The 25,607-nt window shown below is 43.5% G+C and overlaps 1 protein-coding gene across 1 annotated transcript in view; it reads left to right on the plus strand.

Annotated features, from left to right (window-relative positions):
• SV2C (synaptic vesicle glycoprotein 2C) overlaps nt 1–25,607 on the plus strand; it is a 305,333-nt gene that overhangs the window by 137,409 nt on the left and 142,317 nt on the right. Inside the window, exon 3 of the mRNA XM_029586219.1 lies at nt 5,604–5,755. Within this exon, the coding sequence (XP_029442079.1) occupies nt 5,604–5,755 (152 nt within the window). The remainder of the gene's footprint in view (nt 1–5,603; nt 5,756–25,607) is intronic.

Genomic DNA, 25,607 nt, shown 5'->3' on the forward strand with positions numbered 1-25,607 from the left:
CTTTCTAAAATTAAAGAAAGTTTTGAAAATGCTTTTATCATGATTGCTTCCTGGCGAAGATGCTGTTGTATATCACAGGTTATTAGCTATTATTAGTTATTATTATTATTATTATTAGTTATTATTGGCTATTAGCTTCACGAAAAATGGACTCGGGCACTTCCAGGTTAAAACACTTTTAAGCTTTTAACCAGTATTCACTATTGTATCACTTTATAATTATTACAGCCTTTACCTTCTTTCCAGCTTTTGTTTTAAGCTTCCAAGTTCTCTATTCCTTGTTGATTGTAACTTTGACTTATTCTTATCTTTTGTTATGTATAGTTTACCTAAATTGTTACTTCAGTTATACCCTTGTTAAATGTAAACCGATCCGATATGGTTATTTACTATGAAGGTCGGTATAAAAAAACTGTTAAATAAATAAAAATAAACAGGTAGTGTGAGTTTCTTCAATGAAAATTCTCCTTTGAAACTGAATTACATTGTATAATGAAAAATTAATGTAGAATAATAAGAAAACAAATGGTGTACACACAAAATTTGTGAAATGGCTAGGGAAAATCCCATGTTTTAACTTGACTGAGGCTAGGTCACTGACAGCCATTGACAATATCCTGACCTAAAGTCTCTGGTCAAACCTAGTTTTGCCTACCAGGAGTGCATCACTTCAGAAATCCCTCCTCTGTAAAAGTTCCATCCCCCAACAGAAATTATACACATCCAATGTGTATATAGACCTTTCACTCTCCCTCTTTCTCTCAATCTCTTTCTCACACCTTCCTTCACATTCCCTACTTTCTATCCCTTTCTCTTCCCCTAGTGCCATTTGTGTTATTTACAGGGTAGAGGGGCCTTATGTAGTCAAGGTTTTCTCCAATTTTGTATAGGAAAGATGTTCAGTGCATAGATCTCTGAGGTTACTATTATGGGGTACATTCATCCCACTGGGGGCTTAGAAAAATTTCAGGCAAAGATGTATCCACCACAAGGGGTGAATAAAAATAAGAGACCAAAATTTTAAAAAAGCTGGGCTCCTAAATTAAGCGCCTCTTTTCAGATGAAATTAGGACCTATATTTTCATCTGAAAATTCACATAATTTTAGGAACCTAAAACCTTGGTTCCTAGATTTAGAACTGCTATTTATTTTCCTAGATTTAGGCTCCTAAGTTAGGTGCTTAGCTCTGAAAATCAGATCTAAACTGTTAACTTTGTTTCCCCACCCTAACTCCGCCCCTGTAGCCACCCACTTCTTAGGTCCCTCAATTTAGGTGCCTAATAAAACCCTAGTACAGTTTCAAGAGAGCCAATTTAGGAGCTTAACTCCAAAAGTTAAGAGCCAAAACCCTTTGAAAATTGACCCATTCGTACCTGGAGTTTCAAAATTCTGCTTAGAGCCCCCAGGCACCTCTATAAACCCTTTGATATGGGTTTTTTGGCCTGTCCCAGATCTCGATGTATACTGCATTATTGGCTTTATAATAACATGCATGACATTCATTATTCCTTTCAGAAATGCAAAGTTGTGCTGCTGATGTCCACAATATCTGAAACAGGGCAGAAGAAGCACAAAGAGCATGTTCACAGTGTGATAGTACAATCTAAGGGCAAGAATCCAAAAACATCCACATTTCAGTCAGCCCTCATTTAAATAAGCTTTTAAATGCTTACGCAGCCCTGCTCTGCGTAAATTAGGGGGAAAAACCGGAGGAAGATGTGCACAGATAACCTCTAAGCATTAAAAATTGGCAGCACCTGATGAATTGCATTCATGGAAGACCAACTTAAAAGCATAACAAAAGATCTTTTTTTTCTTTGTATGCAATCGCCTTTATTTTTCTCCTTAATTGAATGACAGGCAGCTGTCCTGGCTATTAAGGCATAGAATTGGCACATCATATGGCAAAGCACGTCTTTTCCCTTATACACAATAATCACTATTCTAAATCTCCACATGTGACAACAGAGCAATCTCAGACAGGAAGGGCAAGGGCAACGAACAAAGACTCACAAGGGCCACATAACAGCACCATCTCTGCCATAGTTACCCAGCAGGATTCCATTCAGAGCATCCCCGGCAGCCCATTACATGTATGCTGGCAGGACTCGGCAAACTTAGCCATCACATTCTTCGCTCACGTTGGGGAAAGTGACCTACGTATGAGCTCATCTCGAGGGATACTGCGTATTTTGAAACATGTAGGCAGCAGTGGTATGCAGAAAGAAATTTAACATGTCTGGGGCAAGAAAGGTTTCTCTTCACCCTCTCTCTCTTTTCCTGCCCCTTTCAAAGCACTTCTTTTTGGGGAAAATGTATGCCAGATGTGTTCGTATATTATGAAGTTTTCTGAGCCAGATGTGACCCTTTAAATAGGTTTGCTGTGCTGCCTTTGTGGACTGATTGCAACATTTTTGAGTTGCATGTTGTTGCTGCTTATTGCTTGACTGAAGATAGCGGATGGTAACACAGCCACCTCACAGCATTCCATTCGGGCCATCTGTCCTCTAGTCCATTTTTCCAGAAATACTGAGACCCCCATGACACAAAACAGAGAGTCTTCCTCCCCCCGCCCCCCCCCCCCCCCCCCGCCCCCTACAGTGAGACAAACTTTCTTTATACATATAGAAAATGTTTTAAATCTTTTGGATGCTTGCACATTTTTTTTTTTTTAAACTTTTGATTTAATCAACAGCATACAAGGAAAACAGTGTATACAATCGACTGTTGCTAACGTCCAACGCAACCGAGAGAACAATTACAGAAAAAGACAACAAAAGGAAAGAATATAATCAAACAAATAGTTTTTAAACATGATACATATATAGCATAGTACTTCCAGAAATAGCCCCAAATAGAATCATATTTAGTTCTCTGTCTCATCTTTTCAGTATCGGCAATGTCCCTCATCTGAGCTCTCCAGCATTTTATATTGGAATTACTCATAAAGCATGCTGCTAGCAGCAAATGTGACACCAAAACTGTATACTTACCAGCCACCCCTGAATCAACCCATCTGCTCAGTAGCCCCAAAAGCTCTGGAAAGATGAAAAGGGCAGCTATTAACTCAATGCTGGAGAGCTCAGATGAGGGACATTGCAGATATTGAAAAGATGAGACGGAGAACTGATTTGTCTGTGAAGCAATATTGCTCATTTGTGCCTTTCTATCTTTCAGCCCTACCTTGACATGCTGCTCCTCTGATGGGAGCATCAGCCAGAGAAGGAAATAAGAAACCTCAGAGGAGAGGAATGAAGCACCTCTCCAAAGAGACACAAAGGGACCTAGAAGCTCCCATGAGTTCTACATACCCAAAGGGGGCAACCAAAGCCAGAAATTGGGAGATTTTTAAAGTATTTTCAATAAAGATTTTATTTTTGGCATTAAATATTGCATGTGGTAGTATTTCTTGCAGGTAAAATTGTGTGTAAGCATGAACAATAGCTATGTGTGCAAAAGTATGTATGCACGTATATGTTATGTACACTGCTAGTATGCGTATGATAGGATGTAATAAGAGGTAAGATCGGAAGGAGGATATGTGAAAGTGTTGGACTGACTGTTTTAGATCCAGGATAGTGTGAAGTACTTTTAAAAACTGAGTGCCTTGATATACTGCACCAAAAATTATACACTCTCTTATCTAAAGTCCAAATCCAAAAGCCATTTTTAAATACTCACCTTTCCAAATCTAACCTCAAAGCATGTTATGAATTCAGGTAAATTTGATAGATCCCTGCCCAAAAGTATTTACAGCTAAGGGTTTGATTTACTAAGGCATGTCTCCCATTCTGTCTCTATGGGAAAATTTGTTTAGCAAATCAGGTCCTAAGTTTCTGCTTTGGGTAATGGAGGAAGTGAAATGAATGGCCCAAGGTCACAAGGGGCATAAATGGGATTTGAACACTGGCTTTCCTGGATCTTAGGCTGCTGTTCTAATCACTAGGCTGTTGTTCCAGCATTGCTGCAACAAAGTGCAGACAATGGGTTAGAGGCAAAAGCAACTTTTTTACATTTCCCTCATGTGACTGAGTAAAATAGTATAAAATGTTTATGCTGGGTTGACCAATTTTGACATGAGAAGAAAAGTGATAAAATCCCTCCTACTGGCTCTAATGGCAGCTGTGCGGCTGTGGCCAGAGACCTTCTGTAGGATATTCCTTCCCTGGGGAGGAGTGATTATATTTGGCCATTTAGGATCAGGATGGTGAATTAAAAAGGGTGTAACTGAATGGGTGAATAGTCCCTCGTGGGCCAGTCCATGGCCAGAGAGGGAGGATGTTAGTGGAATATCCATAGTGGCACCATCACCTGCTTGCCCTGAATTTCTTAAGTTGAGCTGTGCCAAATATTTTTTGATTACTTTGCATTTCTTCTGAATATCACCTTTTACAACAGCTGGGGTTTAAAGAACTCCTTAGCAGCAGGTGGGGGAGAGGGATGACTGTCTGGCACTTGCTACTGGGACCCCCCTAGCCCCCGCTGCCTTTGGCATTCTGCTGCACTGGCTTCCAGCCGGGGAGCAAGGGCCAGCTAAGCTCTGCTCCTCCTCTCCCCAGTGATACACTTGGGCCAGGTTCTTCTGCCGACCCATTGAGGATGGCAGGTTGCCACTGAAGGGATTGAACCAAAGGGGTATGACCTATTGCGACTGCTTTTGGAAATGGCAAGGGAATGGGATATTCAGATTGACCAAATTAATAAAGATGTTACAAAGTCAGTGTAGACTGCTTAGCACACGAGTCCGGATGGGACTTGGCATAATTTATAATTGTTTAGTTTAATTTGGAGTAATTTTATCAATGTTGTTTGAAGGTTTTATGTTTTTCATTTGCTTATATTGTTTTTTTGTATTATGTATTGAATTATGTTTGTTTGAAGTTAGACACTTTGAGAGGTATTTTTCTACTTGAAAATTGGAGTAGAAATCAAAATATGTTAAGTAGTTGCTATTTGGCTAAATCTGTTTCCTGAGAGATTCACCTTCTGAAGCCCACAATGATCAGGGGTGATCTGAGCCCTATATTGTAAACTTTTTGAAATCCTCGAGGTCATGGGAGCAGTACTAGGTTGAGAGCTATAAACAGCTCATGGCATTTGGACCCACTATTTCCATTAGCTGCCTATGAGCCTTAGAGTGGGGTAATTTTAAAATTATAGCAAAACCCTTATGGGGACAGGAGAGAGACTAAGAATTTTAAAGACAGTGAAGTATGTGTTTCTCTCCCTTTTCCTTTCTATTACACATGAGATCAATGACAGAGCGAGCAAAAGACCAGGAATAAGGGAGAGGGAAAGACAACCATTCCTTTCATTATAAATGATGTTTCCTAACTGAAGGATATTGTATTTATATATTTATAAAACATATGTCATAAGAGCAATAATGAAATTCTAGCATTTGCTGTATCATGAAATGTTATCACTTCTTGATTACAGGCACTACGGCTTCATTTCATGCCTTCACAACACATGTGAGATGCAATCATCTCCCACAATGCAACATGCCCTGTTATGTTATTGCTCAGGACGGTTTAATGAGCTTTAAACCTGCATCCATTATTATCATTCGTCCTGATTACATACCTTACTTCTTTCTGCAGGATCGGAGGAGCAGTTCCCACTGTGTTTTCCTACTTTTCTGAAGTGCTTGCACGGGAGAAGCGAGGTGAACACTTGAGCTGGCTGTGCATGTTCTGGATGATTGGAGGGATCTATGCTTCTGCCATGGCCTGGGCAATAATTCCTCACTATGGTAAGAAGGATGTCTCTTATCTTAACTCATGGATTTTCAAAGGTCAGCAGGAAGACCATGGCTATGTAACACTGTAATGAAGACACTAATGAGCAAGGCAAACTCTGATCTCCCATGGATAAGCAGATGGCTGTTCTGGTCTTCCACATATATATATATTATACACAATGTGTTGCAGGCACAACTAGACTTACAATCAGAGGTAAACAATGCAGGTGGTAAATCTTTTCACCATTCACTGTAAAAACAGTCAGCAACCTGTGACTCAAAGTAAACAGAGGCAAGCTGTAGTAATGACTGCAGGGGGAGAGCTTGGTTGTGGGAGGTGATAGGGCAGGAGGGTGGCATGGGAAGCAACAACTTGGTAGGGGATGGAAGCAGCTGCTGGGGGTCGAGGTATCAAAGCAGGTGGTCAGGATGAATTAGAGACAGTGACCGGCAGGGGAGCTAGGCCAGAGGCAAATGAGGTGGAGTAGCCATTTCCACCTTCAGCAGAAAGATCAGGAGGAAGCAGGAGGCAGTTTGCCACAGCTGTGGCAAAAGACAAATTCTGTGGCATTTGACCTGAAATTGTGGTAAAACAGGGAGCTAGATATACTTAGCTTGGATTCCTATAAAAATATCTGACTCTTAGATACTTCTCTTGAAGACCAGTGAGATGCTGTTGGACAGGTTGTTAGAGACATGGCATCAGCATCTCCCAGGAATACTTATATTGTTCAATAAAAAATGATGCTTTCTATAAAAATCTGTGTTCTTGTCTCCCTGGCCATAAGTGTCATAAAGAATGGCATGGCGCTTAACGCCAGTACAAGGTGGTTGGTTTTTTGGGGTTTTTTTTTCTTTTTGCTACTCTAGGAGAGTGATGATTTAGTCCACTCAAAAGTTGGGAGAGTGGTAATCGGGAAGAAGTGTTATGTTCGTGGACCCTTGGGCTGGTTAGGACAGAGAATGGAGTGTTGTAGAGATCCACAGCAATTGTCCCAACCAAGAGGCGGTTCGAAGACTCTGAGCAGGCTGAGACCCTGGACTATGGTGGAACCCTATGCGACCAAGGACTCGGTACCCCGTGGGAGGACGGACGACGTGGGACTCTGGATGATTGAAGAGTCTTCAGCCTGGAGACTGGTACTCCCCGGGAGGAGCCCTTAGGAGTCCAGCCACTGGGACATTTGGAGATTCACCCTGGAAGCCGAAGTCCCCCCAGGAGGAGCCCGTAGGGACCCGGCCGCTGGGACTTAGGTGACTCCTGAAGGTTGGAGATGGTCTGGACGCAGGCGCCTCCTGCAGGTCGTGGGTTCCAGATGGCTGGCGCCTCCAGCAGGTCGTAGGTAATCTTGAAGAGAATCCAAAGGCCGGTCCAGGAGTCGAAGTCCAAGGAGCGGTCCGCAGCCAGTCCAGGGGTCAGTGTCCAGAGAGTGGTCCGCAGCCAGTCCAGGGGTAGGAGTCCAGAGAGCGGTCCGCAGCCAGTCCAGAAGAGTCAATCCAGCAAGGAGGACAGTGCAGAGGCGGGACGAAGAAACAGCACCAAGGATGAAGCAGAGAGGAGTCAGGAGACAAGCCGGGTCGGAAGAAGACAATCCAGGAACGCAGCAACAACAACCGGAGACCATGAACCTTGTTGCAAGGCACTGGAGTGATCTGGATGCAGGGTTCTTATACCCTGAGGGTGTCTGATGTCATCTACAGCAGAGCAGAGGATTTTCCTGCGCTGGCCCCTTTAAGGGAAGCTCCTCCCCGTGTGCGCGCGTCAGGGGGCGGGGCCAGCCACGCCGGACCGTTGGTATCTCTCCCGAGGAGGGAGAGGCACGCTGGAGGGCCTGCAGGCCCGAAGACGCCCCGAAACGGCCCGGTCCGCCCCCGAGGTAGGTGGAGGGACCGGGGCACGGCCCGGGACTGTAACAAGAAGGGTGGGGAATAGCAATGTTGACTGGCAGGGGAAGGAGGGTTAAGGAAGTATTGGGCTACCAAAGCCTAAAATTCACCCTTTTCCTCTTCCTCTGCTGCTGCAAGGCTCCGTGACCTGGTATTGATACTTCTGGCTCCGTATCTCCTCTGTTGCTCTTCTTCAGATTGCTGTAGAAGCATCTGAGTTCAATGCCACAATTTTTTTTCAACTCTTATTTATTTATTTATAGTTTTTTTTATATACCACCGCTCATCAGAGATATCACGTCGGTGTACAGTGAACAGGAACTTACGCCGGAGCGTTATACATTTAACAGGGTTAATATATAGGTATTTGAACATGAAACAAGTAGAAGCAATTAAAAAAACAAAACTATCATTTAGGTGTAACTCTTCCTCTCCCTCCCCTAGAAGGGCAGGCATATAGAGCCCCTGGCAAAAGGAAGAGAGCAGAAACAGCAGCAAGTGAGGAGGTGCAGAGGATGGCTGCCCCTTCTATTATAACACCTTAGGCATTTACCTTGTCAGTCCTACCAGTTCTGCTCATCTTCAGTTTTATAGCCTGGATAATATGGATAGGGAACAAGTATAGAGCATTCATATCACTGAGATGATGGGAGGGCGTTGGGGGTGTGGTGTAGAAATCTTTCAAAGGAGAGAACCTCTAGAATTGTCCAACGAATGCTACGCAGAGTGGAGAGCAGCATAATGCAGTAGTCCCTCGTTTAACTCTCCTGCGAGCTAGTTTGAAATTCATGCCATTTAAGTAACTGTTCCATATACACCAATGCAATGCTTTTCAGTCTCAGAAGGGTAAATAAGGTCCGTATTATGAAGAGGACATGGTGGCTTACCTTCTCTTCCACGCATAATATCTGGGGGCTACGTTAGCTTCTAAAGCTTTCTTAAGAGCAATGGAATATTTATATTACTAATTACAGACCCAGCCATATTCTGAAAGGGAGCAGCAGAGGGCATCGGCTCACCCCCAGCCCCTCTCCTGTGCTAGTGCACATAGAGCATGCATATTCTCTCCAAACTCTTAGTCTCTTGGCCTTACTATATGGATATTTGTGTTTCTTTACCTGGCTTCTAAATTTTATTTCTATATTTTTCGTTTTTTTTGTTTTGTTTTGCAAGTGCTTTGGTCAGAAGCATGATAGGAATAAATTAAATGTCAGTGAGTTATGCAAGCTGCTGTTCTGGAAATAGGGTCAGTTATGCAAGGCTGTAGTAAAAATTGCTCTAAAGGTGTAATTAGGTGGTAGGATCCGACATAGAGGAGAAGCTACAATTTAGAAAATTGAAACCAGCTTGGTTAAGGCAGAATATCAAAAGTTCATAAATAAAGTACATTGCACTAGATTTCTTACCTCTCTGCAACACATTTAAGAGAAAATCAGTAAGAGGAAGAAAATGGGGGCAATTGCCATCTCCTTTTACAATTTTTGTACATGTACAATTTCCGTGGCTGGATGGGAAACTGCCTAAAATATCTTCATAAAGGCGAGCAATAACTAGTGTTTGAGACAAACAAGGTATCAAATGACACGGGCACAGTGCAGAAAGTAGAGTTTATATGGCTTCATCTACTAGTGGTCTTTATACAGGATTTTAATAGTGCTCAGACAAAACACTCTTGCAATTGTTTTTATGATGTGATCAATTGTATTTTTTTTTTCAACAGTCTCAATTCCCCTTTGCCTGTTCTTTTGAATGCACAGTTAAAAATAAAAGGAAGATTCTTCAGGGATCCCAAACGCTGGGTCAAGTCTGGTTTTCAGGATACCTGCAATAATTTTCCATTGCTTTTCACTTGCATGGAGGGGTTCTAGCTTTGGTTTTTTTCTAATATTTCAGTAGTGACTATGACTGCCCCACTGACAATAGTTTGTCTGCTTATCACCACAGAGCAGTGACGCGCACCACAATACCCCTGCGGTAATTGGCACAGTTTATCTCACAAGCTAAATACCATAGGGCTGGCTGACTCTATAATGACACTGCCATAAGCAGTTGCATAAGAAATGCAATATTGGGTCAGACCAGTGGTCATGAAGCCCAGCCTCTTGTCTCCCAACAGTGGCCAATCTGGGTGACTTGGAAAAAGTGATCAACAGAGCCTAACAGGAAGACTCAATCTCTCATTCCAACAGTAAGAGGTGCTGTTTCCCAAGCCTATCTAGCTGATAGTTGTTAATGGACCTGTCCTTCACAAACTTGTCCAACCTTTTTATTTTTCTTTTTTTTAACTCTGCTTTACTACTGGCCTTGACCACATCCTCTGTCATCAAATTCCACAGCTTAATTGTGTGTTGACTGGAAAATTTTCTTACATGTGTTTAAATCTGCTATCAGTTAATTTTGCGTAGTATACCCAGACCTCTATTTGAAGGGATAAATAATAGGGATGTGAATTGGTTCTGGAATCATTTCTGGAATCGTGTTCGTACTAGACCCGCAGGAAATCTTCGTTTCCGGCCAGACTGCTTTTTTTTTTTCGGCTGTCCCGAGCCGAAAAAAAAAACCCCCACCCCGACCCTTTAAATCTATTTATTTAGAATCCCCCCCAAACTTTTCTAAAGTACCTGGTGGTCCAGCGGGGGTCCCGGGAGCAATCTCCCGCTCTCGGGCCGTCGGCTACCACTAATCAAAATGGCACCGATGACCCTTTGCCCTTACCATGTGACAGGGGCTATCGGGGCCATTGGCCGGCCCCTGTTACATGGTAGGAGCAATGGACGGCCAGCGCCATCTGGCACGGGCCATCTTCCCGCCCCCCCCCCCAAATGATAAGAAAACCCCACGAAAATTTTATGGGGTTTTCCTATCGCTTTCGGGGACCATCCAATTCCTGACGGATGAGAAAATATCATACGATATTTTCATCTGTCAGAAAAACGATTCACATCCCTAATAAATAACACTGATCTGTTTACTAGTCCCACATCATTCGTGATTTTATAAACTTCTATCATATCTTCTCTGTTTCTTTTCCAAGCTGAAGAGCCCTAACCTGTTTAGCCTTTCTTCATAAGGGAGTGCATTCCATCCCCTTAATTATTTTGGTTGCCTTTCTTGGTACTTCTAGTTTTGCTACATATTATTTGAGATGGGTCAACCAGAATTGCACACGATTCTGAAGGGGATGGTCACATGTCTTGACAACTACATTGTAATCTAAAATTTGTCAAGATCACCAACAGGAGTGAATTGGCCCCAAGCTTAATGTATTTATTTAAATGGTACTTCTCTCTGGGACATTTATAGGAATTTCACCAGCTTAGTCCTGAATGTATCAGAATGTCATGATAGCCTGTCAGAAAAACTAGAACAAAAAACTCTTCAAATGAGCTGTTAAACCAAAGTCTTTGAAAATAACACAAAACCAGAAGCTCATTTATTATAGGATTTCATTATAAAAAGCAACTTTCAAAACAGTGATTGTACCATAAATGTGCCCCAAAACATTTCATGTGCAAAAAATGTAAATCTCTATCCTCTGAGTAAGTTTTTCAGCTAAAAGGCTCTTATACATAGCTGATCCCAAAAAGACTTGGCAAGATTTCATGGACAAGGAGCTGGGTATCTCATTTGCTTGGCACATGAAAGAATGTGGCAGGGACAGGCATTTGCCACATCCAGGGAAGAAACTTGCCTATTATCATTCCCACTTTTTTTCCTGCACTCCAACTGTATCAAAACAATAAGATGCTGGGCTGTCAGTTTATATGATATGAAAGCCATTTCCATGCAAAGTGTTGTCATCAGTAATCCCTCTTGAACTGGAGTATTATCATGGGACATACATCATGCTACTTCTTTCAAATTCAGACCCCCTTTTCAACCTGACACACTACAAAAAGAACTAGGAAAACAACTCTCAAACCTAGACCTCTCCTGCACCAATAGAGCGATACAATCATGGCACCATCTAACCAAACTAACAGCTAACAATATAAATCCTGAGAAAACTAGACAGCGAAAACTAAAAAACGACAAAAACAACCTGTGGTTTGACTCCAACCTAAGATCGATGAAAACAAACCTCAGAAGACTGGAAAAAGAATGGAGAAAATCGATGTCCCCAACAAACCAACAAGGATACCACACTCATCTTGCCATCTATAAGAGCACAATTTCGACCATGAAAAGAAACTACTACAGCCAAAAGATTAAAAACTCTCCCAACAACTCAAATACTTTATTCAACATTGTAAAAAACCTCACAGAGGACAAAAACAACACCACCCACACACCCAATGATAGTAACATAACCCAAAACCTTGCCCTGTTCTTCAAAGACAAAATCAGCAGACTAGTAAGCTCTTTCAACAAATCTACAACCACAGACGACCGATTCGAATCTAAGAATCTATCCCAGTGGTCGCAATTCAACCCAGTCTCCAACACTGAAGCTGAAAAAATGCTAAAAAAAATCAATCCTGCGCGTCACGAACTCGACACTATCCCAACACGGAACCTCAAAGAAATGGCTCATATCATCGCCCCTACCTTAGCCGCCATCGTTAACAAATCTCTCGAAGAAGGCGAGCTCCCACCCGAACTAAAATCAGCAACCATCACTCCCATACTAAAAAAGAAGAACCTAGACCCTACAGACCCAAATAACTACCGCCCCATCTCTAATCTACCCCTACTGGCCAAAATGACGGAGAAAGCTGCTTTATCCCAACTAAACGAACACCTTGAAATCAACAGCATCCTACACAGGACTCAACATGGATTTAGAAAAAACCACAGTACGGAAACACTACTCGCCAACCTATCAAACGAAATTCTAAGAAGTTCTGACAACAAGATAAATCACCTCCTAATACTCCTAGACCTTTCTGCGGCATTCGACACCATAGATCACAAAATCCTACTATCAAGTCTCTCAAACATCGGACTCTCCGGCACCACCCTCAAATGGTTCACCTCTTACCTAAACAGATCCTTCATGGTCACCATGAATAACAAATCGTCAAAACCCCTCCCGCTAGATACCGGTGTACCACAAGGGTCTGCTCTATCGGCCACCCTCTTCAACATCTACTTAATCCCTCTCTGCCACCTCATCTCCAGTCTTGGAATAACTTTCTATCTGTACGCCGATGACATCCAGTTCATCATCCCTGTCACCAACTCACTAGAAGACGCTCTCCGCACAGCAGCCAAACACCTGATCACAATTAGAAACATGCTCAACAAGCTAAAACTATGCCTAAACATGAATAAAACCGAATGCATCCTCATAGGAAGAAACATCTCGGACCAAACCATCTCCCATAACTCTCTTCTAATCGACAACATCTCCATCCCACTAAAAAACTCAACTAAGGACCTCTGCTATTGGATCGACAAAGATCTCAACCTAAAAACAAACATAGCAACCAAAACCAAAGAAGGATTCTATAAACCTCATGTACTAAAACATCTAAAACCGCTCCTCCACCAACAGGAATTCCGAACGGTACTACAATCTCTGATCTTCAGCAGCCTTGATTACTGCAACTTGATGCTATTAGGTCTTCCTAAATCCACTATAAAACCACTACAATTACTGCAAAATGCTGCTGCTAGAATTCTGACCGGAAAAAAAAAATCTGATCACATCACCCCTGTACTAAGAAGTCTACACTGGCTACCAATCATACAGAGAATAGAATACAAAACCCTGACGATCATTCACAACGCAATACACAATACGGACAACTCCTCAATTAGTAAAATGTTCCATCCACACAAACCTCAATGGAACACCAGAGCTGCCGGCAAATTACTACTTGACGTACCCGCATACCCTACGGCGAAGCTTGCGAATACCAGAAATAGAGCTCTCTCCATAGCGGGGCCAAACCTATGGAATGCCCTACCATACCACCTCACCTCAATCAGCGAAAGCAAATCATTCAAAAAAGAACTGAAAACGTGTATCTTCAGCCAGACTTTCAGAGATGGCATAGACTAATTACACTCGAGATGCCATAGGCTATCCCCACTACTCCCTACCTTTCATTTCTTTTGTCTTCATCCTCCATCTCAGTCTTTACCCCCATCTCTACCTCTTGCCTCCTACCCCTTCTCCTCCCTGCCTCATTCACCCCTCCCCCCAACCCTCTTCTTTCAGATCCTACTATTAGACTACCCGAGCTCCCACCCTCCACCCTCCTCCGACACCACCCCCTTCCCTGTTCCTCCCTCCCTCTTCCCCCCCCCTCCCCTCTATCTGCCCAGCTCCCAGAAACCTGCTAGCAGATATGCTAGACATAACCCCGCTGCACACCGGCACCCCTTCCATATCCTTTCTTTATCTGTTTCTTATCCCAATCCACTATCAACACTATATGTTACCTACCTAATACATTTTTGTACATGATATCCCACGAGCCTAAGTTATTAGCTACCTTCTTTGTTTCACTTTCGTTCCCTTTAATTGGTTTCAGTTATAACCTGTTGCAACCTGTTCCATGACCTGTTCTATGCATAAATTTGTGTTTTACGACATGTTCTATGTATAATTGTTTGTTCCAATGTAAACCGGGGTGAAGGCTTTCGCTAAACCTCGGTATATAAAAGCTCCAAATAAATAAATAAATACTACAGCAGAGATTCCCAAATAGGTCCACAGAGCCCAACCCCCGACCGTTTGGTTTCCAGGCCGTCCATAGTGAACGTGCATGAGATGTATACTATTGCATGTAAATATATCTCCTGCATATTCAGTGCGGAGATCCTGAAAACCAGTCTCTCTGGTTGGGCCTGGAGGACTGGTTTGGGAATCTCAGTGTAATACTTCTGTTCCCTCTCGAGATTGGGCATAGGGAACAACAGGTTGTGTCATGATCTTCTGTCTAGTTTCAAAAAATAAAACTTGGGGTAGGATGTCTTGGGTTTTTTTGTATTTACATGGAAAAGGGGAAGAGATCTCAGGCAGCCAGCACTGGGTTATGTGGACTTTTTTAAACAGAGACCTAACTCATTCCTCATGGTATGGAAAATGTATCTGAGAGATTAAAAAAAAAAATGTCAGAAAGTTATATATTTTTTTTAAATATGTTGTATTATAGGAATGCGTGAGAGATGTCTTATAGAAATCATTTTCACCCATAATCCACTTTGAACTGGAGTAAGTGTCATGGAAATACACAGTTTTAATTTTGTACATTTGCTGCAGTAAAAACGCAGCCTTTGGCTTTAAGAAACTATGGCCCGGATTTTAAAAGCTTTATGTGCATAAACCTGGGCCTTATGCGCACCGCGCCAATTTTTAAAGGCCCAGTCAAGCGCATAAGTCCCGGGGCTGAAGAAAAGGGGCGGGGCTAGAGGCCCCTGGCACAGCAGCCATTTGCCGCTGTGCAGGGGGATCGCGTGCCGGCACACGCAACTTGTGCCTGCCACGAGGCAAGCGCAAAAGGTAGGACAAGGGTTTGGAGGTTGGTTAGGATAGGGCTAGGGAGTGGGAAGGCTAGGGGAAGGGGTAGGAAGGTCAGGCTAGGGGGTAGGGAGTTCCCTCCCAAGCCACTCTTAAATTGGAGCGGACTGGAAGGGAACTGGGGAAAGCCGTGGGCGCCTGCGCACGCAAGTTGCACTAATGTGCACCCCCTTGCATGTGCCAACCCCCGATTTTATAATGTGCAAGCACGTACTTTTTTAAAAAATGTATCCTTAAGTGCAAGAAAACTCATACTTTTCCTGTGTATGTTAATTGGTCTAGTTTCAGGAAATATAACTGATGTCAGGATGCCATACTATTTATAGGTAGATTTTACAGGAAAAAGAGAGTGCAGGCTCCAGTCAATAAGTACTGGGTCACACAGTGCTTTACAATGTCTACCGCTTCTGCATTATCTCTGTAAAAACAGTGTCTGAACAATAAAGAATCTTCACACAAATTGTTAGCTCTGGAAACTACATAAAATGATGAATACAGGGCCATATGACCCATGTTCTTGCATTAAGTCTTTACATACAAAGCCCTCCTTGAGCCTAAGGAAATATATTGTAATTCAGCACAATCCGTGAAAAAAGTGTAGTTATGAGTAACACAGTTTAGGGGTCAGGTCACTTTACCCCTTGCCCTCATGAAGGTCTGGCTATCTAGGAGGTGATAAGCAGCCAAATACCAGGTTTTCCTGAATATTATTGTTGTAAAAAGGGATATTCAGCCACTATTCAGTATACTTTGAAATACTCCAGAAGTTAGTAGTAAGGGCTCGAATAAAGATATTCAGAGTGAGGAGGCAGATTCTGCCTATGCTTTCCGTTATCTGCTCCTCTCCACCTCTGCTCCCACACCCACAGGGTTATTCATCCCCTAGGTACATGGCTTTTATTCACCTGAATATACTGAGGTCTATTTCAAAGGCATTTATCCGGATAATTCACAATTTATATGAATAAATGCAGACTTCTGAATATTGTTGCCAGTTATCCGGATACATTTTATCCAGATAAATTTAAAATGTAACTGGATACGTGGAAAGTGTTTTTGGGGGCATTCTGGGGTGGAGCTGAGTTAGCGGAATATCTTATCTGGCTAATTCTGATATTTGGAGTTAGCTGAATAAGTTCTATGGTTAACTCTAGACGTGGGCAGGAGCAGGGTTAACGTTATCCAGGAGCATGTTCCCCGGTAACACTAAGTGCTGTTACTACATTAAAAAAAAAATGAATAAATAGTGTAGGCCTTGAGGCCTGATGCCACAGCCTCCCACCTCAGAAAACATTTAAGCAAAACTGAAGGCTAGTGACAGTGTCCCCCTCCCCTCCCATCAAGTTAAAAACAAAAACAACAACGAATGCTGCTATAGTACTTCGAGTTTGGCCGTCTCCCCCAGGATATCTGTGCTAAAATCACCAAGCCCCCCCCCCCCACCCCCCACCCCTGAAACCCCAACCAGGAGTATGGGCAGTGCCTCACCTGCTCCTAGCCACGTCTAGCCTTGCTCTTAGAGCAGCACTGGAAGCAGCTGGGAGTGAGAAAAGCTCTACACGTTCCCGGTTGAGGTTTCCAGGGCAGGAGGGTCAGAGGTTGCGGGTGGTTGGGAGCAGGTTTCCAGGCTGCTCTTATATAAAGAAAAGGGAAAATAAAAAAATGGTCTGTTGCCACAAAAAAAAAAGCCTGTTGGCACTGCTCTTTGTTTGTTTTTCCCCTATTCGTTTGGGACAGTCTGTAGCCTGGGTTTCCCCGTTGTGTGAGGACTGCTATCTTGGTTGTCCTCTGACAAAGCAGAGCTGTTTACCTGTACTGGTGTTCTCTGAGAAGAGAATAGGATGCCGGTCCTCACAAAACTCTGTCTTTAGAGTTGGTTCTCCAAGTCTTAGCTTTGTATAGGCTGAAGGGAGCCCCACGTGGGATGCAGTGATGTAAATCAGACTGCACATGTCCAGTCTGGTAATTCCAAACCTTCTAGATTAACTAAACCTTCCTTGCTGTGGTCCATCTGATGATGCCACCCCTGTGTGAGGACTGGAGAGGAGAAGTAGCCTAGTGGTTAGAGCAGCACACTGCAAATCAGGGAAGCTAGCATTCAAATCCCATTTCTGCTCCTTATGACCTTAGGAAAGTCGCTTCACCCTCCATTGGCTTAGGTACAAATTTAGGAGCATGTTTACTAAGCCGTGATAAATGCAGATTATTGCACAATATATACTAATGGCAGTGATACCTTCACCTAAAAAATGAACCTATAAGGCAAGGCTTCCCAAACCTGTCCTGGGGACCCCACAGCCAGTCGGGTTTTCAGGATATCCCCAATGAATATGCATATGTATCTCGTGCATATTCATTGTAAATATCCTGAAAACCCGACTGGCTGTGGGGGTCCGCAGGACAGATTTGGGAAGGCTGGCCAGCACCATTTTGGAAAATGGCAGAGGCTAGACTGGAGCCTAGGGGTGCTCCGGGCCCTACTAGGCTACCAGGGATACCCTAGACCACCAGATTTGGCTGAGTTGGGGGGGAGCGGGGAGGCTTTTGGTAGGGATGTGCAGAGGGATGCCATACTTTGCATTCGTGATTCGGATTTGTCGGGGAGCAGATACGTTGCATTCGGCCGTATGGCGCCTCGAAGCGTTAATACGGCGATTTCTATTCGTGTCCCAGCTAAAATTAAAATTAACTACAACCCCCCCACCCTCCTGACCCCCCCCAAGACTTACCAAAACTCCCTGGTGGTCCAGCGGAGAGTCCGGGAGCCATCCCCTGCACTCTCACACCCTCGGTACCGGTTTCATCATGGCGCCGATAGCCTTTGTCACAGGGGCTACCAGTGCCATTGGTCAGGCCCTGTCACATGGTCATCGGCGCCATCTTGTGCTCCTACCATGTGACAGGGGCTGACCAATGGCACCGGTAGCCCCTGTGACATACCATGGGCAAAGGCTATCAGTACCATTTTGAGTACTGGCATCCGACGGCCGGAGTGAGGAGGTCGCTCCGGGAACCCCGTTGGACCCCCAGGGACTTTTGGCCAGCTTGGGGGGGGCCTCCTGACCCCCACAAGACATGCCAAAAGTACAGCGGGGGTCCGGGAGCGACCTCCTGCATGCCGGCCGTCCGATGCTAGTACTCAAAGTGGCGCCGATCGCCTTTGCCCTCACTATGTCACAGGTGTCGATACCTGTGACATAGTGAGGGCAAAGGCGATCGGCACCATTTTGAGTACTGGCATCGGACGGCCGGAGTGCAGGAGGTCGCTCCCGGACCCCCGCTGGACTTTTAGCAAGTCTTGTGGGGGTCAGGAGGCCCCCCCAAGCTGGCCAAAAGTCCCTGGGGGTCCAACGGGGGTCCCGGAGTGACCTCCTGCACTCCGGCCGTCTGATGCCAGTACTCAAAATGGCGCTGATAGCCTTTGCCCATGGTATGTCACAGGGGCTACCGGTGCCATTGGTCAGCCCCTGTCACATGGTAGGAGCACAAGATGGCGCCGATGACCATGTGACAGGGGCTGACCAATGGCACTGGTAGCCCCTGTGACAAAGGCTATCGGCGCCATGATGAACTGGTACCGAGGGTGTGAGAGTGCAGGGGATGGCTCCCGGACTCTCCGCTGGACCACCAGGGAGTTTTGGTAAGTCTTGGGGGGGTTCAGGAGGGGGGGGGGTTTGTTTAAATTTTTATTTAGTTGGCCGTATAATTCGGGGAAGATTTGTGTATTCGTGGGGAATCGCGATACGTTTCGCTTCCCCACGAATACTACGAATAGTGTAATATACGTTGCGGATCGCCAATACGGCGAAAATGAATGCACACCCCCTAGCTTTTGGGGTGACTTTTTTTGATAGAGAAGGGGTTTGGGAAGGCAGGATATCACCATGTGACGGTAAATTCAATATTTACTTATTCCCCTGCTGAACTGCTGCCACAGTTCAGGTGATGGGGTGGTGTGCAGGGGTCTCATTGGACATATGGGGGGGGAGTGCTTTTATATATTGGGAGGGTGTGTTTTAGGGCTGCCACTGGCTCTTTAAGAAGATAGTGGCCTCGGGTGAGTGGGCCACTGGCATATGATTTTTTTCCCCTCCTATTCCCTGTGGTATTTTTTTGCTTGTGGATATTTTTTGTGAGAGAAAATATTTCCGTAAAGCCACTGTGGTATTTGACCCCGGAGGGGAAAAATACTGCGGGAATGCCTCTCACGGTAAAATACCATGGCGTAGTAAATGATTCCCTTGGACTGTGAGCCCTCTAAGGAGAGGGAAATTGTTACAGTACTTGAATGTTATCTGCACTGAAGTGCCTGAAAGGCAGAATATAAATCAGATAAATATGATCACATCACACCCACGCTGCTGTCACTGCATTGGTCACCAGTACAATCCAGAATCTACTATAAAGTGTTAATGATAATATTCAACATTATTCACGCCAATAACATCGGCTTATTCGGAGTGACACTGCAACCGTACAATCCTCAGTGAACACTAAGATCTCAAAATAAAGGTATTTTGTCCGTTCTCACAATATGGCACATACCTGATGCAAACGAGATTGTGTTTTCAATAGAGGGTCCAAAGTTCTGGAATAAGTATATTACCAGATAGAAAGAAATTTAAACATGAATTAAACACTTGGCTATTCAAAAATGCTTATAATTTAACATATCATCAGAAAAGACATAACTACAAAAACAAGAAGGACAAAAGATAATAAATTAGGAAGAATAATCAAACGAGAGAATGCAAGATTCTCAGAACAACTCACTAGCTAAGATATGAAAACTATCATTTCATTTCAATTATCCATAATCTCTGACTTAATGTAATATATGACTTTTAATAGGTACTAGAAAACTTGCCAATGAAATACCACCTCTGTAACCAATCCTTGTTCGTTTGTAGAGTTAGAACTATGAATGTCACTTTGTCAACCATTGTGATCTAGACATGGAACGACTGTATATAAAATGTCTAAATAAATAACAATATACTGTTGTACTTGGAGAACACCTGCTCCAAGGAGCAACTCTGCTCTTTCTTCTCCTCCCAGAGCAACCTCATGGGAGCCAACAGATTCCATTGAAGGAGAATCAGAAAACGTTCCGCATGGAGCAATTTCTTTCTCCTGTAATTGCGTGAGAGAACCGGTTGTAAGAAGGAGGTGGGGGTGATTGCTTGGCAAGCTGAAATACCTCCCCTGCTCATTTCCCACAATGAACAGCCTGCATAAAAGAGGGCGGTGCTTGGCCTAACTAAGATGAATTAAGCATTTCAGAGATACCTCGGTGGCTCTGAGTGTGTGCACTTCATTTTTATGTATATTGCAGGACTTGCCATGTCTCCTGCAACAGAATAATAGGTCCCAAGGCATGATCCCCATCAAGCCAGAGCCCCCGTACTGAGAATTACTATAGTTCTACACAATATCTCCAATTTAGAGGACTGTGGGTAAAGTTGAACAGGTACCTGCATGAGCTGTGCACCAGTGGAAAGCCCTTGTACTAAAAATGACATTTGTCTAGATACAGTAGGAAAAAATGTTATTTTGGCTTGAAAATTTTATTACAAAAAGCCTCGAAAATTTCCTTTGGCTGTAGAGTTCATAATCACCTATGGCGCTGAAGGGTTTAGTATGTGGTGTACTCCAAACTATAATTTGTGTAGGTGCAGGAACTGCCGCTTGTGAATTGTCCTGTCATATGTTGACCTCTCTTCTGCAAAGTTGCTGGTGCCGTATGCATGGGCAAAAAAGCTGGAGATATTCTATCGTGGCATATATTCATGTAATGCAAGAAAAGATATTTGGACCAGCTCTACCCTGCTGTACATAAAACATTGCACACCACAAACATCTTAGATTACAAGTCTTCATGCTCTCGGGGTCCTGCATATATGGAACTATTTGGCATCCCATGGGAAGGGCAAATTGTTAAAAGGGGTGCATTATATCTTATCCTTTCTCTTGTAGAGGTGCAGCATCTGATGACCAGGAGGTTGTTTGTTATATTGCACTCAAAACACAATATTACTTTAGCATAACTGACGCAGCTAAAAATGTACCCAGTCCCAAGTCCAGAGTACCACAAAGCACAAGGGCAATTTTCAAAGGGATTTCTGCGGGTAGAAAGCGATTTACCTGCCCAATTTTCCAGTCTAAAAACCGGCCACCCTGTACAGAGGTAAAAGTGCCCATGCGGGTCCGTAAGGCGCATGTTCTTAGCTGGAGTGGAGCTTGCTTGGGAGAGAAAACCACCTGGCTAGTTTTTGATTTTTTCAAAAATTATAGTTTTGGTCAGAAAAAGTATCCACAGAATAAAGAGGTGCGAACCTCTGTGGGTAATTTTTTTTTTTTCTCCCCCTAGGCAATTTTCCTTTGAAAACTAGGGCAAAGTAGGAGCAGATTCTCCAGCAATGCGGGGCAGCTTGAAAATTGGCCCCTATAATTTAATTAGCTTGTGTAGCACATTATATGATAATTAGCCTTAGTCCACTAATGTATTTAGGGTTATTTGTTAGGTTTCTCATTTCCCCGGTCTTTCTTTGCCAGCTGCGTCTTTAATCTCAGCAAAGCCACTCAGATTCTGTTTCCCCAGGCAGAATATAAATATTATTGTTATAAAACAGAGACACCTCCCTTGTGTGACCATTTTTTTTTTTTTAAAGAGGTGCTAATCTGATATTGGCTAAAATGTGAAGTCCACAGAAGCGGCAGATGTGTTTGTGTGCCTCAGATGGAGAGCAGCCGTGGAAATAGCAATAGCCGTTTGTGCCAGCTGTCAAGTTTTGCATTCTCTTATGAATAGTGCTTAAGGGATTGAAAAAGGTTTAATTGGGTCTTGTGGGTATTGAAGATTTTGCATGTACATTGCTGGAAGGATGTAAGAATGTATCTGGCACACCCAGATGAGTTTGTCATATTTCTGACATACTTTTTTGGCCATAAACAAGCCTTGCAGTTCGCTCACAGAAACATGCTCTGGATTATGATGGCATTTAGAGACCAAAAAGGCCTCGCTTCCGTTTTTGTATGCTGCAGGTTGCTTAAACTCTGGCTTTTCCTCCTTATCTGAGGCTATCTAATGACAGATAAGAACGGCAAAGCCCATCTAGTCTCCCAGATTTTTTTTCTGGTAGCATGCCTTAGACACTAGATGATCGCTCTTGATTTGTCTTTCCATCCATATCTTATCCCTTGCCTTCTCAAATACCAGTACTGTTTTTCTTTCCTCTGCCTCTAAAAGGCCATTCCATGCATCCACCACCATTTTCCTTGTGGTAGTTTCAGATATTGCTTCTGAGTTTATCCCCCCTCCCTTGTAGCATCATATCATGACCTTTTTTCCTAGATCTTCCTCCCCACTGAAAATAATTAGCTTCTTTTTACATTATTTGTACCTTTTGAATATCTCATGTATCCCTGTCTCTCCTTTCCTGCCCTCTAGGATGTGTAACTCTGGTTCACATTTTTTTATTATTAGTTTCAAAATATATGAATCAAGAATAAACGTACCTTTGGGATAAGCAGCTTGGAATCCCTCTACCCCTTGGGATCTTGGTAGGTACTTGTGACTTGGCTTGGCCACTGTTGGAAACGGGATACTGGGCTTGATGGACCCTTGGTCTGACCCAGTATGGCAAGCCTTATGTTCTTATGCAACTTGGTTTTGCAAAAGTATCAAAGAAAATTCAGAAAAAAAGAAACACATTCCATAAATGCTATTTAAACAGTCTACAATATAAAGGAGGTGTGCCATCAGTAGGGGAAAAAACTAACAGGAAGGGCTGTGAAATTACATATCTATGAGAGTAATTTTTAAGTTGACAACGGAGAAGATGTTAAAATAGAATCCCAGCTGATCCTATCTTAGCATTCAAAAAGACAGTGAGCTAGGGAAGTTATAAAAAAAAAAATCACATTTAAACCTGTGATATTTAACAAGACATTTAAATGGGTAAGTTAGAGAAAAGGTAGCCTCAAACTGTAAAAGTTGAGGACACAGAAGTACAAATTGCTTGCTTTTCTATTGAGTAATTTGGCTATATCTAGGACAGTGGCTAACCTATGACACGCGTGTCAGAGGTGACACGCCGCGCCGTTTTTGCTGACACGCGTAGCGTTTCGGGACTATCGATTTTTTTTTTTTTTTTTAATCGGCTGCGCCAACCCTTTAAAATTAGTTTTTAAGTATCCCTCCAGCCCCCCCCCAATGCCCCCGGGCGCAGGGAGGCGCATGAGGCGCAGCGATAGGCAGATAGGCAGGGCCGTGGTGAGGCTCACTTCACCACAGCCCAAAGAAAAAGATCGTGTTGAACGCGCTGATGCTCCGCCTCCTTCCTGCCTGTGCGGCCCCGGAAGTAAACGTTGCCGGAGCCGCGTGGGCAGGAAGGAGGTGAAGCATCAGTGCGTGCAGAAGAGGAGCATCCCTTGCGCTTACGGGCCGCCGCGAATCTCAAATCGCAGCGGCCCGAGAAGAGGAAGAAGCCCGGTAGCAGGACCGCTGCAGAGCCCATCCTGCGGCGACCCGCGAAGAGGAGGCCCAGAGGTGAGAGAGAGGCTGAGGGTCTGTGTGTGTGTGCGCGTGTGTATGAGATGAGTTGAGAGATTGTGTGTGAGGACCTGAATGTTTGCAGAGAACCTGATTGTGTGTTTGAGGGAAGAAGATGGAGAGAAACGAAACAGAAAAAAAGACAATATAAAAGGAATTGGCAAAAAAAAATAAAGGGAAGGTGGAAAGAAAAAGCCTGTGACCAACCAATTAGAAAACTAAGATCAGACAGCAAAGGTTAAAAAAAATATATATTTTTAGTGATTGGCACATGTAATCTTTGGGAATGTGCAAGAATAGGAACATCCCCAATAGTCATGTGGCAGCAGAGGAATGAGAGAGGTTCCGAGGTTGCTGGCAAAAGAGGGGGATCTGCCTTTAGTGTGTACATGTGTATGGATGGGACTCTGCCTGGGGGTGTGTGTGTGTGTGTGAATGAATTGGTGCCTGCCTGGAGGATGGAGCGGGAGTGGTGTGAAAATGAATGGGAGCCTGCCTGGGTGTGTGTGTTTGTGTGTATGTGAGGGAGCCAGTGAGTGTGAGAGCATGAGTGTGTATGAGAAAATCCAGGGGAGTAAGAGTTTGTGTGTGTGTGTGGGGGGGGGGGATGGAGGGGGAGAGAGTGTTTTAATTGAAGATTTAGCCGACGAAATTCAGCAACAAAAAAGTCACTAAGCAGGCAAGGTAAAGAATTATTTGTTTTTGCTTTATTAATAAATACAGTACATATATTAAAATTATAACTTCTTGTTATTAATTAGAGCTACAAATATCACAATTATGGATTTTTCTAGAAGTGACACACCACCCGAGTTATGCTCGGTTTTTTTATGAATTTTGACACACTGAGCTCAAAAGGTTGGCCATCACTGATCTAGGAAAACACAAACTTTAGAATTAGGAAACAAAATAGCCCTGGCTCGCTCTTAAGCATGCGATGGCAAAGAGATTATTGTCCTGATGAGAGTTCTGGTTGATCTCACAAATAAATCACCGCACGCTTGATTATTTCCAGAGGTAGCTACTTTTTATTTAGAGGTGGATAGTAGATCATTCTATGCAGTTCTACTCTTCCTCTATTCTAGAGGGCACGCTTCTGTGATTCAGAGGAAAACGTCTGCAGATCCCCTCGTTCCAATTTGGGAAGAATCTTTAGCAGCAGATTTCTCTCTCTGAAAATGCTACCATTCTTGCTCGCTGCTTGAGACCCCCTCCTAATTTCTTGAATTTTCCCTGTTCTGACCCTGGGTTTGCCTCCTTTTTTCCACTGACTTTCCATGTATCTGCCCCCTCTTTTGTGAAGAAATACTCCAAATTCTTCTTAATTCACTCTCTTGTGCCTCATAACATGTCCTGTTTTAGAACTTTCTTTCCATTGAAAAGTGCAGGACTCTTGTATTTTTATTTATACAATTGAGTTATTTGAATATGTATCATATCTTGCCCTCCCCTACCTCTCCTCACCTCTCCTTTAGGGTGTAAGTATTTAGATGGCCTGGTCTCATCTTGTAAAGAAGAAATTGGCCGTAGTGCAAAAACTCACAATAAGTGGAGGAGTAGCCTAGTGGGTAGAGCAGGGGGCTATAAACCAGAAGACCAGGGTTCGAGTCCTGCTGTTGCTCCTTGTGACCTTGGGCAAGTCACTTTACCCTCCATTGCCTCAGGTACAAACTTAGATTAGCCCTCTGGGGATAGGGAAATACCTACAGTACCTGAATGTAATCTGCTTTGAAGTGTTGAAAAACGTGGAATATAAAAATCTAAATAACTTTTTAAAATATATCCGAAGCAGATAGACTGCGAGGGAGTTGGTTGGACCATTAGATGATCAAGGGGTTAAAGGGGCACTTAGGGAAGATAAGGCCATTGCAGAAATATTAAATGATTTCTTTGCTTCGGTGTTTACTGAAGAGGATGTTGGGGAGGTACCAGTTCTGGAGATGGTTTTCAAG

This window comes from Rhinatrema bivittatum, chromosome 1 (assembly GCF_901001135.1).
Source record: "Rhinatrema bivittatum chromosome 1, aRhiBiv1.1, whole genome shotgun sequence".
NCBI lineage: Eukaryota > Metazoa > Chordata > Amphibia > Gymnophiona > Rhinatrematidae > Rhinatrema > Rhinatrema bivittatum.